The sequence below is a fragment of the Bufo gargarizans genome, chromosome 8, assembly GCF_014858855.1.
Source record: "Bufo gargarizans isolate SCDJY-AF-19 chromosome 8, ASM1485885v1, whole genome shotgun sequence".
Lineage (NCBI taxonomy): Eukaryota > Metazoa > Chordata > Amphibia > Anura > Bufonidae > Bufo > Bufo gargarizans.
The window spans coordinates 39,162,766-39,175,763 of NC_058087.1; the positions used below are offsets into that span (position 1 = coordinate 39,162,766).

The 12,998-nt window shown below is 54.1% G+C and overlaps 1 protein-coding gene across 1 annotated transcript; it reads left to right on the forward strand.

The window, feature by feature from the left end:
• The first annotated feature begins 205 nt into the window (after positions 1–205).
• On the forward strand, positions 206–12,566 carry LOC122945370 (dual specificity protein phosphatase 7-like). The gene is made up of 4 exons (XM_044304443.1): positions 206–293; positions 2,142–2,663; positions 6,988–7,416; positions 8,096–12,566. Exons 1-4 carry the CDS (start codon positions 206–208, stop codon positions 8,395–8,397), a joined length of 1,341 nt encoding a protein of 446 aa, XP_044160378.1. The 3' UTR covers positions 8,398–12,566.
• Positions 12,567–12,998: the final 432 nt, after the last annotated feature.

Consider the following 12,998-nt stretch of genomic DNA (forward strand, 5'->3'; position numbering starts at 1 on the left):
TGGGGGTCCCATCCCAGACGCTGATGTTGTTTTGCTGGGCTATGCTATCAGTGTCCCACCTCTGGTACCTGCTCCTCTCTCCAGAACCGGGCCCCCGACGTGAAGGAGAACGCACCGAGCCCGAGCAGCACGCTCTCTATTCATACTATGGGACTTAGTGCGCTCGCCTGTTCTCGGACCTCCCGCAGCGGAGAGCACACTGGGCATGCTCGGTGCCGTCTCCTTCACTGCGGGGCAGATCCCCCTCCTGTCTGACACTGATAGCATATCCCAGCACAATGCCATCCATGTCTGCGAGTGATCATATAAGGGCCGCAATACGCGGGGCACCGGCCGTGTGCATGAGCCCTAACACACAGGCAGCTCTGAACCCTCAGTTTACACATCAAAAATATGTTAGGCTACATGCACACGACCGTATGTGAATTGCGGATCCGCAAAAAAAACGGATGATGTTACGTATGGCATCCGTGTTTTTTTTTTTTTTTTTTTTTTGCGGATCCATTGTAATAATGTCTATCCTTGTCCGCAAACTAGAAAAAAATAGGACATGCACTATTTTTTTAGCGGAGCAACGGAACGGACATACTGATGCGGACAGCACACTGTGTGCTGTCCTTGTTTTTTGCGGACCCATTGAAATGAATGGGTCCGCAAAAAAAACAGATCGGACACTGAAACAAAATACGGTCGTGTGCATGTAGCCTTAAAGGGGTTCTCGCTGTTTACCGCCGGCCCAGTGACGTCACCACTTGTATCAATGGCCTGGGTGCGGCTAAGCTCTGCTCACTTGAATGAAGCTTAGCCGCGCCCAGGCCAGTGATACTAGTGGTGACGTCACTGGGCCGGCGGAAAAACAGTGAGAAGGCCGCGGCACTGCTGGAGCACTGTACTGATCCTGAGTTACATCCTGTATTATATGCTCCAGAGCTGCACTCACTATTCTGCTGGTGCAGTCACTGTGCACATACATTACTTATCCTGTACCGATCCTGAGTTACATCCTGTATTATACTCCAGAGCTGCACTCACTATTCTGCTGGTGCAGTCACTGTGTACATACATTACTTATCCTGTACTGATCCTGAGTTACATCCTGTATTATACTCCAGAGCTGCACTCACTATTCTGCTGGTGCAGTCACTGTGTACATACATTACTTATCCTGTACTGATCCTGAGTTACATCCTGTATTATACTCCAGAGCTGCACTCACTATTCTGCTGGTGCAGTCACTGTGTACATACATTACTTATCCTGCACTGATCCTGAGTTACATCCTGTATTATACTCCAGAGCTGCACTCACTATTCTGCTGGTGCAGTCACTGTGTACATACATTACTTATCCTGTACTGATCCTGAGTTACATCCTGCATTATCCTCCAGAGCTGCATTCACTATTCTGCTGGTGCAGTCACTGCGCACATACATTACTTATCCTGTACTGATCCTGAGTTACATCCTGTATTATACTCCAGAGCTGCACTCACTATTCTGCTGGTGGAGGTACTGTGTACATACATTACTTATCCTGTACTGATCCTGAGTTACATCCTGTATTATACTCCAGAGCTGCACTCACTATTCTGCTGGTGCAGTCACTGCGCACATACATTACTTATCCTGAGTTACATCCTGTATTATCCTCCGGAGCTGCACTCACTATTCTGCTGGTGGAGGTACTGTGTACATACATTACTTATCCTGTACTGATCCTGAGTTACATCCTGTATTATCCTCCGGAGCTGCACTCACTCTTCTGCTGGTGCAGTCACTGTGTACATACATTACTTATCCTGTACTGATCCTGAGTTACATCCTGTATTATCCTCCGGAGCTGCACTCACTCTTCTGCTGGTGCAGTCACTGTGCACAGACATTACTTATCCTGTACTGATCCTGAGTTACATCATGTATTATCCTCAGGAGCTGCACTCACTATTCTGCTGGTGCAGTCACTGTGTACATACATTACTTATCCTGTACTGATCCTGAGTTACATCCTGTATTATACTCCAGAGCTGCACTCACTATTCTGCTGGTGCAGTCACTGTGTACATACATTACTTATCCTGTACTGACCCTGAGTTCCTTCCTGCATTATACTCCAGAGCTGCACTCACTCTTCTGCTGGTGCAGTCACTGTGCACAGACATTACTTGGCCGGAGCTCCTTCCTGCAGTATCCTCCGGAGCTGCGCTCCCTCCGCGCCCCCGGCTCTCCTCAGTGACAGGCGCGGCCCCGGCGCTGGCTCCTCCCGGAGGAGGGGATCCCGGGTGTCTCGGTGCGCGGTGTTGGCCCCCATGGCGGCGGCGCCCCCCAGTAAGAGCGGCCGGTGGCTGCAGCGGTGCCTGGAGTCTGGCGGGGCCGGCCTGCTGCTGCTGGACTGCCGGCCTCAGGAGCGCTTCCAGGCGGCGCACATCGAGGCGGCCGTCAGCGTCACCGTCCCCGGCCTGATGTTGCGCCGCCTCCGTACGGGCAGCATGTCCGTCCGCTCCGTCATCGCCAGCGACCCCGAGGCCTTCTCCCGCCGCCGGCAGGTGGACTCCGTGCTGCTGTACGACGAGGCGACCCTGGACTGGCCGGACAACCAGAGCTCGGTGCTCGGCCTGCTGCTCCACAAGCTCCGGGAGGACGGCTGCCGAGCCTACTACCTGCGAGGTGCGTGGGACTACAACTCCCAGAGTGCAGAGGAGCCTGGGGGGTGTAGTCTATGGGATAGCTGGTGTGGGGGGCGTGGCCCAGGGGGTCCTAACCGGGTCTGAGGGGCCCCGTAGAAGTATTACACCAAGGTGTGTGGGTCCATTTTCCGGTTCTGACTGTCTACCCCAGACCGCCAATCCGCGCGGCGGCTGGAACCTGACGTTTTAGGGTATGTTCACACGACAGGTTTCCGTGGCAGTTTCTGCCGCAGTTTCATCTTGAATGATGCTAAACCGCGAGCAGCTTCCCACGGTGTCCACGTCAAAACCGCACCAATAATGGACCTGTCCGGAAAATAGCTTTCGGAAAAATCCTCGGCCATAAAACAGTGTGTGTGGGGGGGTCGTACTTAGCGCAGATTTTCAGCACCGAATCCCGCTCCGAAAATCTTGACACGTGAACTTATCCTTACCCTGAGCAAACGTCGCCGGGGACTCGAAATCCGGACTCTGACCGCGAAAGTAGCAGAAACCGGTAAAGTCCACAGCGGCAGATGTCAGAGGATGACCAGCGGACTCTGCCGCGGATTCGCAGTTGGATGTGACGCAGATCCTCCCGCCAATTCACCCCCATTTAATGGGCTAATCCACGAGCGGCCGTCCGGTTTTCTGCCCAGAATTCGTGGTAAGAACTGAGCCGTTTAATACAAATTTCAGATCCGCACACGAAAAAAAACCTCCGTGCGGATTCCCCCTTAAATCCATAGGACACTTGTACTGCGCGGATTGCGGCACAGAATCCTCGGGCGTCACCTGCCGATTCTGAGGCCGATCAGGTTTTTTTTAGACGTTTTTTTTCAAAATAGAGAATAATTCTTTCATTAGTCTTTGACTTCCTCATCGTTTCTAAGATCTCTGCTTGCTGTCAGCCGGAATACATCTCACAGCTGAGGGTTTGTTACTGTTGTATCCAGTCTGAACAATGTTCTGTGATGTAAACAGGCCACTCCAGCGTGATACATTGTATCTTGCACGCGACCGTGTGTCTCCCGTGGCCATATTGCGGTCCGCAATACACAGGGCACCGGCCGTGTGCATTCCGCGTCACGGATGCGGACCTATTCACTTGAATGGGTCCGCAAATCCAGAGATGCAGTGCGGAACGGAAGCACTACGGAGTGCTTTCGTTGGGTTCCGTTCCGCAAAAATATAGAACTTGTCCTATCTTTTTGCGGAACGGACGGATCGCGGACCCCATTCAAGAGAATGGGGTCGCGATCCGCATGCGGCTGGCCCATGGTCGGTGCCCGTGCATTGCGGACCGCGGCACGGGCAGCACACGTTCGTGTGCAAGAGGCCTAACAGTGCTGCTGCTCACAGAGGATTGTCTGGACAGGATCCATTGCAACGGATCCTCAGCTGTGAGGGCAGGTTTTCAGGTGTTCCCATTCCCTGACAGCAAGAAGAGATCTTGGAAATGGTGAGAAATTGAAGCACAAGGCCTTTCATTTTACAATGCTGAAGCTGGGATGGAATATGGCGGAGGCTGCGTCAGCAGAGCGGTATGTAGCAGAGCTGAGTTTGTCATTTGCTGCCTTGTCTGAAACCAGATTGCACAGCGTGATGTGACAGACCCGGCTCTGCTACATCTGTACAGGCAGTGGTAAGGTGCGGTATACCACTGCCGCCACAATCTCACACAGCCGCCATTCTTCCCTGGGAATATCTGGTGAAGTTAAGGAGTTCAAAGTGCCAGCTCTTCAGCTCGGTGACGGGTAACGCAGTGCCAGCGGGTGACCCGCGGATGTGTCGGTAACGCGGCGCTGTTTTCTGGGACAGGATTCCTCCGTAATGGGGGTACGACATAATATTCAGGTGACGGCCTTGCTGCATGTGACATTTCCTGCTCGGGTGTAAGACGAGCTCCAGCATGTCAGGGGTTACTCACCTCCCCCGACACGCGCTGCGTGGGCGTCAAAATCTGCGCGTGTAATAAAGGGAACGTCAGGCGGGTGGAGCCGACTTGTCACTTCACGTCCTGCAGGGAGACTTCTTCTCGTATACACCCGACGGGCGACCTCTGAACTCACCGAAATCCGAAAGGTCATGCGCAGCCGCCATCTTCTAGAAACGGATACTGAACCTCTGTATGTGAGGCCCCCTAAAGGTCGCCCAGGCCCCAGACTGGCCCCCTAAAGGTGGCCCAGACCCCAGAGTGGACCCCTAAAGGTGGCCCAGACCCCAGAGTGGACCCCTAAAGGTGGCCCAGACCCCAGAGTGGACCCCTAAAGGTGGCCCAGACCCCAGAGTGGACCCCTAAAGGTGGCCCAGACCCCAGAGTGGACCCCTAAAGGTGGCCCAGACCCCAGAGTGGACCCCTAAAGGTGGCCCAGACCCCAGAGTGGACCCCTAAAGGTGGCCCAGACCCCAGAGTGGACCCCTAAAGGTGGCCCAGACCCCAGAGTGGACCCCTAAAGGTGCCCAGACCCCAGAGTGGACCCCTAAAGGTGGCCCAGACCCCAGAGTGGACCCCTAAAGGTGGCCCAGACCCCAGAGTGGCCCCCTAAAGGTGGCCCAGGCCCCAGAGTGGCCCCCTAAAGGTGGCCCAGACCCCAGAGTGGCCCCCTAAAGGTGGCCCAGACCCCAGAGTGGCCCCCTAAAGGTGGCCCAGACCCCAGAGTGGCCCCCTAAAGGTCGCCCTGGCCCCAGACTGGCCCCCTAAAGGTCGCTCGGGCCCCAGACTGGCCCCCTAAAGGTCGCCCGGACCCCAGACTGGACCCCTGAAGGTCGCCCGGACCCCAGACTGGACCCCTGAAGGTCGCCCGGACCCCAGACTGGACCCCTGAAGGTCGCCCGGACCCCAGACTGGACCCCTAAAGGTCGCCCGGACCCCAGACTGGACCCCTAAAGGTCGCCCGGACCCCAGACTGGACCCCTGAAGGTCGCCCGGACCCCAGACTGGACCCCTGAAGGTCGCCCGGACCCCAGACTGGGGACCCCTGAAGGTCGCCCAGACCTCAGAGTGGACCCCTGAAGGTCGCCCAGACCTCAGACTGGACCCCTGAAGGTCGCCCAGACCCCAGACTGGACCCCTGAAGGTCGCCCAGACCCCAGAGTGGACCCCTGAAGGTCGCCCAGACCCCAGACTGGACCCCTGAAGGTCGCCCAGACCCCAGACTGGACCCCTGAAGGTCGCCCAGACCCCAGACTGGACCCCTGAAGGTCGCCCAGACTGGACCCCTGAAGGTCGCCCAGACCCCAGACTGGACCCCTGAAGGTCGCCCAGACCCCAGACTGGACCCCTGAAGGTCGCCCAGACCCCAGCTTGGACCCCTGAAGGCCGCCCAGACCCCAGACTGGACCCCTGAAGGCCGCCCAGACCCCAGACTGGACCCCTGAAGGCCGCCCAGACCCCAGACTGGACCCCTGAAGGTCGCCCAGACCCCAGACTGGACCCCTGAAGGTCGCCCAGACCCCAGACTGGACCCCTGAAGGTCGCCCAGACCCCAGACTGGACCCCTGAAGGTCGCCCAGACCCCAGACTGGCCCCCTGAAGGTCGCCCAGCCCCCAGACTGGACCCCTGAAGGTCGCCCAGACCCCAGACTGGACCCCTGAAGGTCGCCCAGACCGGACCCCTAAAGGTCGTTCAGACCCCAGACTGGACCCCTAAAGGTCGTTCAGGCCCCAGACTGGACTCCTAAAGGTCGTTCAGGCCCCAGACTGGACCCCTGAAGGTCGCCCAGACCCCAGACTGGACCCCTGAAGGTCGTTCAGGCCCCAGACTGGACCCCTAAAGGTCGTTCAGACCCCAGACTGGACCCCTAAAGTTCGTTCAGACCCCAGACTGGACCCCTGAAGGTCGCCCAGACCCCAGACTGGACCCCTGAAGGTCGCCCAGCCCCCAGACAAGTCTCCTAAAATAATCTGATCCCTAAATCCAATCCTTTAAAATGAATCGGACCCCAGACCAAACCAACGAAAAGCCAAACTTCTGCACTTGCCGCTCCCTGCTCTTCCAGGCCGCGGCGCTCACAGTGTCCTGTCGTGGTTCCGGCGGTAGATCTGCTCCTGATGTCAGACCCGCCCTCCTCAGGTCTGTGGGGTCCGGACAGCTGGTGACCCCGTCTGGATTTGGGGCAGTCTTTTCTATTGTGTCCCCTGATATCTAGATGGGTTGGGGAAGTGACGCCCACATATGGCGCAGCCGCAAAGAGTAATCGTTAGTACGGGTCCACGTGACGGTGACGGCCACTGCAGTTGTCACATTGTTGCAAATAGGATTTCCTTGGGGGCGTGACCACTGTGGCCTTCGTGTCTGATCTCTTGTTGCGGTCTTCTCCAGGTGGATACAGTAAGTTCCAGAGGGAGCACCCGGAGCATTGCGAGCTCGGCCTGGAGATCCCCTCCCCCACCGATCCGGCGCCGGATTCTCTGCTCGGATTGTCCAGTCTGAGAATAACTTGTGAAAGTTCCGATGGTGAATCTGACCGAGAACCCAACAGCGCGACCGAATCGGAAGGAAGCCCCGTCCTCACCAACCAGGCGACGTTCCCCGTCCAGATCCTTCCGTATTTATACCTCGGCTGCGCCAAAGATTCGGCTAACCTGGACATACTGGGGAAATACAACATCCGCTACATCCTGAACGTCACGCCCAACCTGCCCAACGCCTTCGAGCACAACGGCGACTTCAAGTACAAGCAGATCCCCATCTCCGACCACTGGAGCCAGAACCTGTCGCAGTTCTTCCCGGAGGCCATATCCTTCATCGGTAGGTTGGCGGCATCCTGTCATTGAATAGAAACCTGCTCATCTACATCCAGTGGTTGAACAGACCTTGGACGACTCACTGAGGCTTTGTTACATTGTGTCCAGTCTAGACAATCCTTTACAGCTCAGCATGTTACCTGCACTGATACATTGTAACAAACTCTCAGAACAGAGGCAGACTTGCTGCAAATCATACTATGCCAGCCAGGGGACTTAAAGGGGCCGCCACTTATGGTAATGGAAGATCAGCTCTATACTCCAACCACATCCAGAGCTGCATTCACCATGCCTATGGCCTCCACTGTATTGTGAAAGCTCGAACAGTACTCACATATCTAGATCTAAACTCTTAGGCCAGTGAGGGGCCATGGGGTGACCCGCAGTATACACTTCTAGTGCTGCTTCGGATGTGACTGGAGAATAAGAAGAGTGTCTGCAGCTGATATATTGCAACAAACCCTCAGCTGCCTTTGGTCAGAAAGCATTCACTATGTAAAACAGTAATGTCCCATTCACTGACAAGAGACAGAGATCCTAAAAATGGCGAGGAATTGAAATGGAAAGTATGTTGGAAGTTAGAGATTAGTTTGCGTAACTTTCTAGTAGACTTTGGGTTTCAGCTCCTGTGTGTGTAGGATCTCTGCTTGCTGTGAGTGATTATTTCTCCCGTTCTCTTTCAGATGAAGCTCGTTCCAACAAGTGCGGGATCCTCGTCCACTGTCTGGCAGGCATCAGCCGCTCGGTCACGGTCACCGTGGCGTACCTCATGCAGAAGCTCAACCTCTCGCTGAACGACGCCTACGACTTCGTGAAGAGGAAAAAGTCCAACATCTCGCCAAACTTTAACTTCATGGGCCAGCTGCTGGACTTCGAAAGGACCCTGAAAAGCCCCTGCGACATCCGCTCGCCCACAAACCAGCTGTACTTCAGCACGCCCACAAATAACAACCTCTTCCAGCTGGACAGCCTGGAGTTCACATGATAACTCCTCCGGGCGTGGATGATGGGAGTCGTGTCATCTGTAAGTTATATCCAGAGCAGAAGTCGCCGGCGGTTTTTGTCTTGCACTTAACAAATCGTCGCCGTAGAGAAGAAAATGTCTATTTTTTATTGTATTTTTGTATCCAGGGCAGTTGATCAGTATGTAGTGAGGTTCCTCTCATGCGGTGTCAGCGGTACTGGTCTGTGCTGGATCCTCCAGGCGCTCCGCGGCCGTCCTGGATCCTCCAGGCGCTCCGCGGCCGTCCTGGATCCTCCAGGCGCTCCGCGGCCGTCCTGGATCCTCCAGGCGTTCCGCGGCCGTCCTGGATCCCCCAGGCGCTCCGCGGCCGTCCTGGATCCTCCAGGCGCTCCGCGGCCGTCCTGGATCCTCCAGGCGCTCCGCGGCCGTCCTGGATCCTCCAGGCGCTCCGCGGCCGTCCTGGATCCTCCAGGCGCTCCGCGGCCGCCCCTGGATCCTCCAGGCGCTCCGCGGCCGCCCCTGGATCCCCCAGGCGCTCCGCGGCCGCCCCTGGATCCCCCAGGCGCTCCGCGGCCGCCCCTGGATCCCCCAGGCGCTCCGCGGCCGCCCCTGGATCCCCCAGGCGCTCCGCGGCCGCCCCTGGATCCCCCAGGCGCTCCGCGGCCGCCCCTGGATCCCCCAGGCGCTCCGCGGCCGTCCTGGATCCTCTAGGCGCTCCGCGGCCGTCCTGTTTCCTCCAGGCGCTCCGCGGCCGTCCAGGATCCCCCAGGCGCTCCGCGGCCGCCCCTGGATCCCCCAGGCGCTCCGCGGCCGCCCCTGGATCCCCCAGGCGCTCCGCGGCCGCCCCTGGATCCTCCAGGCGCTCCGCGGCCGCCCTGGATCCCTAGGTGCTGTAGATTATAAGATGCCGGATGGAAGGAATCGCACTGAATATATATAATTGTATTAGAGTCGTTAGGTGGCGGGTAATTAATATTTGACTAATCAGCAAATTCTGTTTGGTGGGCGGAGTCATTAATCAGCGTTTGATCCCCAAATCTTTTTGTATAAAAAATTGTATCTTTTGTATTTTTTTTATAAGCCAAATAAGTTTCTATTGACCAAATGCTGTTTGCACAGTTTCCAGGCCGACGTGCGCCGCGCGCGCCGCCGCTCAGGCTCCTCTGCGATTGGACGTTACGTGTTTCTCTCTTGTGCCGTATCGATAGTATTGACCGTTGTCTATGGAGCTTACAATCCAGAAGTGTCCGAGGAAAAGACAGGTTTATTCTATGCAAATTGTATTCACCTGCCTGCAATGATCAGTGTTCCAGAGGCCACGTCCTCCATGTTTACGGGGCCCTTTATTTTTGGGGGACAACTATAAAGCTCCCAACGGATGCCTTTAAATCTTAAAGGGCCGGTGTTCTGTATTTAAAACTTTATTATTCTGTATTGGAAAGTTCAGTAACATGCGCCTCAGTTGTGTGAGGAGGACGAGGTCAGAACAGGGTTTCAGTACCTGAATAAGAATATCCAGTGTCACTGACTGCAAGCAGAGATCCTGAAAATGGTGAAGAATTAAGCTGCAAAGTCTCCTACAAACATCACACAGCGATTAATGGCAGATGCCCCTATAGTGTACAGTCACCTATAGAATCAGACCACATAGCCAGTACCATCACCTGATCCTGACTTATAGGCAGTATTATGTACACCAGAGCTGCATTCCGTATTCTGCACCTCCAGAGCTGAAATCTCCCATCATTCCCTGCTTGTTCAGTGACTGCACAGAGCCTTACACCAGGTTGTCCCCCAAGAAGCTCAGGTGTCTATCTGCAACAACCAGCAGAATAGTGAGTGCAGCTCTGGAGTAGAATACAATTGGCAGCTGTCACCAGTTGTGATGGTTGTCCCAGTGATCCCCCATGAGGATTGCAGATCCCACTGGTGCTCACCATATCTATTGCCGTATTTGCTCCTCGCACGTAGTGTCAGCGCCACTGTACCTTCAGTGCCATCTTAAGGATCATGGCTGAAGGAGCAGATAATGGGAGTGGTAGTTAGATACACCAGCCCTCTAAAAGGGATGCTTACTGTAACATTATCTAGCTGTGGTCCTTGGCGCTCAGGGGCCAAACGGAGACACGTGAACAGTGAAAATCCTGGTCATGGACTGCCTTGTGTGCACCATTGTTTTCTGCCCCACTCACGAGGAGGTGCTCAGGATTTCGCTGCGCTCCGGAGAACCCCTTTAACTGGCTGCATCCCCCATTGGTATCTGTTTCCCACTACGCTTCCTGCGGGAGGTATGATGGGATTTGTAGTTTGATAGCAGTATTTTTGGATATTAACCCCCCATAACAATGATAATCCTGTATTATTACCGTATCGGACGAGCGCCTCACTGCCAAATTGCGGCCTCGTCTCGTGTTGTGCCTCGTACGTGTGCTCTCCAGCCATCACCTGCCACCGTTTATTTCACGGAGGCACGTTTTCCTCAAAGCCTCATTCTTGCGCTCGGACTGTTGGGGGTAAAGCGTGGCCGCAGTGCCTGAGGGGGGCACAGTAAAAGCGCAGGTTCACTTTAAATGTCATTTGACAGATTACGTTTAAATATTATTTTGAATGACGTCATTCATTGTACTCCAATCGCACCCAAAGCTGCATCCACACAGTTCCGTGTCTGTATTGGGCTACTCTCTGCTGTCCTCGGTTGTGGGAGATGCCGTCTTTACAGCGGTCACTGTTTCGTCTTGTAGTATATTATAGGATTCCTCTCAGCAGGAAGGTAGTTTCTAGGGGCTCCTCAGGGGCGGGGCTTGTCTTATTGTCTATGACCAGCAGAGAGGTAGCCTGCATGATTGTGCATCCAGATAATGGGTCCCCAATACACGTAGGGAAGGTGTGCAACATTTGGAGATGTATCCTGTGAAATGATGCATAAAGGCGGAGAAGCCAGTATAAAGCTGGAGAGAATGTGCCCACTGCCGATATATAAAGTGTAACTCCACCCAGAACCCAGTGTTACATGGAGGTTGTCAAGTTCTTGAACCTTCTCCTGTATGGGACAGTCGGCCACACTGCCGGAAGCCTCCACTTTATCCATGCCGATAGGTGGGGCTTCTTTCCAACATGCAGTTTACAGGAGCGCCCACAAGGGACAAAAGCGGGGTCCACGTACATCTGTCAGGTGGGATTCTCCTTTAAAGGCTATGTAACCTTTGGGGACAGTTTTTTTTTATTTTTTTATTATTGCATTGTACACATTTTAAGCTAAAAATCGTTTTTCAGTTGGTCTTCATGAAAAATTTGGAGCCCTTCTCTCCGTACAGGGCTGAGATTCTCTAGTAGCAGGATCTGAATTTTCTCTCTGTTCTGTCAGGCAGCTCAGCTGACGGCCCCTTATCTCTGGCCTTAAACGCTCATCATAGCTCAGTCCTTATCTTACTGCTCAGAATGTAGCTTAAATACGTGTTTATGACCTGTTTGTAATTAAGAGATAAGGGGTAACACAAAGTGAAAGTACCAGTCGCACAGCTACAAAAACACTTCCGCCTTTGTGACAGAAGGGCTCAATATTTTTAATAAAGCCCAACTGAAAAAATGATTTTTAACCCCAAATGAGTAAAATGCAATCCTAAAGAATTCTCCCCGAAGTTTGTTTCTTTCCGTTATAATTTTCTATATCTTTCCCCCTCCCGAGCTCTCTGGATCTTATCAGCTATTATACTGTGGTACAGCCGGCGGCGAGCGCAGCGTATAACAACCGTATTTTTTACGCTTTCTACGGATCCAACTCTTTATAAATCGGCGACTTTTTCACGTTTTGTATTCTCCGGCAGAAAGAAATGGCATATGATATCTGAATGTCTGAGACGATGAACGAGCACAGAGCGCACAACCGGCTCGCCGGACAGAAGGCGGTGCAATATGAAGGCTGCAGAGGCACCCCAGCAATATGGAGGGAGGGGGCATTCTCCTTACTGTTTGTACCCCTCCCCCCCTTTCACAAAATTTGGGGGAACCACGATGGTGCAGAATTGGGGTTGGGGTTCGCTGCTTAGTTGCTACGTTTTGTGTTGTCATCGAAGCTTTTTCTGACCGCGGCGAGTCGGTTGTGCGCCCCACGTATCTATGGTTGAGAAGGCGTCTGATTTCCAGAATGTAAGAATGATTGTTTATACATCAAATAAACATATTTTTCTTTATTACGACTATGTGCTGGTTTTGTTACAAAGATCCAAACAGCAGTTTGTGCTTCAGAGCTGCTCTTCTTGTTGTAAAAAGAGGCGCTGGAAGTCACTTTGGAGGCTGCACACAAGTATATAAGGGAGATTTCCGCTCAGAAGCCTACAGAATAGTGAGTGCCGCTCTGGAGGATAAAGGGTAAAGGCTGTGGACCCGTTCACTTGAATGGGGTCTGCTATCCACATCCGACGGTCCGCACTGCAAAAAAGTAGTGCATACATACTGGACAGAAACCCCATAGAAGCACTCCGTACTGCCTCCGGTCCCCACCGGACCTTCCAGATTGCAGACACATTCAAATGCAAAAGCGTCCGGGACCCGTATATTGCGGTCGTGTTCATGAGCCCTCAGCAATATGATGTATGCACACAGTGTCTCCACCAGCAGAATAG